Raw genomic sequence first — 2,056 nt, 5'->3', positions numbered from 1 at the left:
ATTATTCTCTAATGGATAAGCACATGATAAACTGAAATTTCCATGAACAAACAATGCCTTCAAACCAGTGTTCCAGAATAAGGTGGGAGGTTGTTCACACCTGAAGCAGCATCTAGCACACTACCAAGATGACACCAGGAAAGGTTGAGTTATCACAGTAATGCTGTGTTTCGGCATTACCAAACTTCAAAAGATTAAAAGGTGAATCTCCAATGACATCAAATATTTTAAGTACTTTTACACTATGCTAATCTTACCACTGCTAAATTTCCTGAACTAAACATGGGGTTGTATGAATGGCTTGATCCTTCCATCTCCAAAAGGTGTGCTCTTGCTACTGAGGCAAGTGAACGAGCAGGAAACTGGTCACCTTGAAGACTTGAGAATGCACCATGGGGGCTGAGGGTGTGTGGTGTTCCAAGCAAGGAGCGGTGCATGAAGTGTGGGTCTTCCAAAGCCTCTTCAATTTCTCTAATGTAACTTCCCAGATTTGCTTGAGAGAAAACCTTAAGTAAAGGAAGGAAAGAATATTTTTTTTTTACTATGAAATACAGTTGTATCCTTACTATAACAATGTTCACATTACTAATCTTTCTTTGAGCTATAGTTAAACATTAATTGATTATAAATATTATTTAATAACAACTTAAATAAATTGTACTAAAATAAGTTCATAAAATTAATAAGAACAAATGAAATAAATGACCTTTGTAACTCTGAAGAGAATATGAGCATTCTTTGGTGCTGAGAGATCTAACCGGAAGAGTCGGCACATAAGATGGTAGAAGAGCAAAGTATAAAAAAGAAGATTTTCAGCAATGAATCCCTGCCATTTTCCTTCTACCATTCGTTGGGTATCGAAGTCAGCAGCTGTTTGTGTTGGGCTTCTAGAAATATAATAGAAATGCAGGTAAAATTACTGTATTGTATTTAACTACATAGTTTATAGTTTACATCAACATATATCATATTCCGTGGAAATTGTACAAGATTATAAAGTAAAAAATTAAATGAAGTAAAAGAAAACTTACCTACTGATTGGAGAATAATCAGTATATCTCCAAGGCTGTATGTATGACAACCATGTTTCTAGTACAAGTCTAAATGAAGAGTCTAAAGGCCAGTGGTTGAACGTGTGATGCAAGAATTGGAACAAACTCTTCCGATACATTGTCCACACATTCCTTTAAGAAAATTAAGTTTCATCATCATTCCATCCGTCAATATCTATGATTTAATTTTTTTTTGCTTTTTATCCACTTTGTGTAGAAATGTACATATACAAATCTTACTTGCGAAGATCATCCAGGGGAGATGGCTGAGCTGATTTGGCACTATTTGCAAAGAAGTGTAGATGTTTGATCAGCATTCTTACTACTCGAACATGATCACTTGACGGCACAAATACTTCCTATGCATTTAGAAGAAATTCTTGAAATATATATATACACAGCACTGAACACTGAGGTATCAATTCTCTTTTGGCAATTAAAAGCTTCAATTACATGATTTCATCAAATGCTTATAAAAAATATTATTCATCCCATAGACAAGATTTATTCAAATATTTGGTTTAATGATAGAAGCAAATTGTAGTGTGTCAAATTAAAAATTGTCCTCTTAAAAGAAATATTGATGGCTATCTGACCTATTACATCAAGAAATCCATTAATAAAATCTAAAAGAAATTATTTCATTTTTAGAAAAAAAATCTCAGTGCAGTTAATAAACAGTGAAATATTACAGAAGATAAGCAAAAGTACAAAGAATAAGTGTACTTGCTTTGATATAGGCAAGCAACTATCTTTTCTTGACTGGTGAGAATGCCAGTAAGGAACTTGAGAGGTTAAAACAGTGCTGTTTATTATTGAAAAACTAATTTATACATGAAACTATCATGAAAAAATATATATTCTAATCTTCATGATATATTGTTAGTAAAGGCTATATCACACAGAAAGTCATGGATACATTCAAAACACAATGGGAAAAAAATTGTCCTTTTGTTAGTCATTAAAAACTATTTTCCTCAATTAAATCTATTAAGTAAATTTTT

At 32.3% G+C, this 2,056-nt stretch overlaps 1 protein-coding gene across 2 annotated transcripts in view; it reads right to left on the bottom strand.

Moving 5' to 3' along the window:
• Window positions 1–257: 257 nt before the first annotated feature.
• Window positions 258–2,056, bottom strand: part of LOC119588642 (sphingomyelin phosphodiesterase 4-like) — a gene marked incomplete at its 3' end in the record, with an annotated part of 25,344 nt that continues 23,545 nt past the window's right edge. For both annotated transcript variants that reach the window (XM_037937279.1, XM_037937278.1), the window contains 4 exon segments: window positions 258–506; window positions 707–887; window positions 1,032–1,184; window positions 1,293–1,411. In XM_037937279.1, coding sequence (XP_037793207.1) covers window positions 258–506; window positions 707–887; window positions 1,032–1,184; window positions 1,293–1,411 — 702 coding nt within the window.

The sequence above is a fragment of the Penaeus monodon genome, chromosome 24, assembly GCF_015228065.2.
Source record: "Penaeus monodon isolate SGIC_2016 chromosome 24, NSTDA_Pmon_1, whole genome shotgun sequence".
In the NCBI taxonomy this organism is placed as follows: domain Eukaryota; kingdom Metazoa; phylum Arthropoda; class Malacostraca; order Decapoda; family Penaeidae; genus Penaeus; species Penaeus monodon.
Note: the sequence above shows the minus strand (reverse complement) of the source record. Positions and strands in the feature narration are given on the sequence as shown.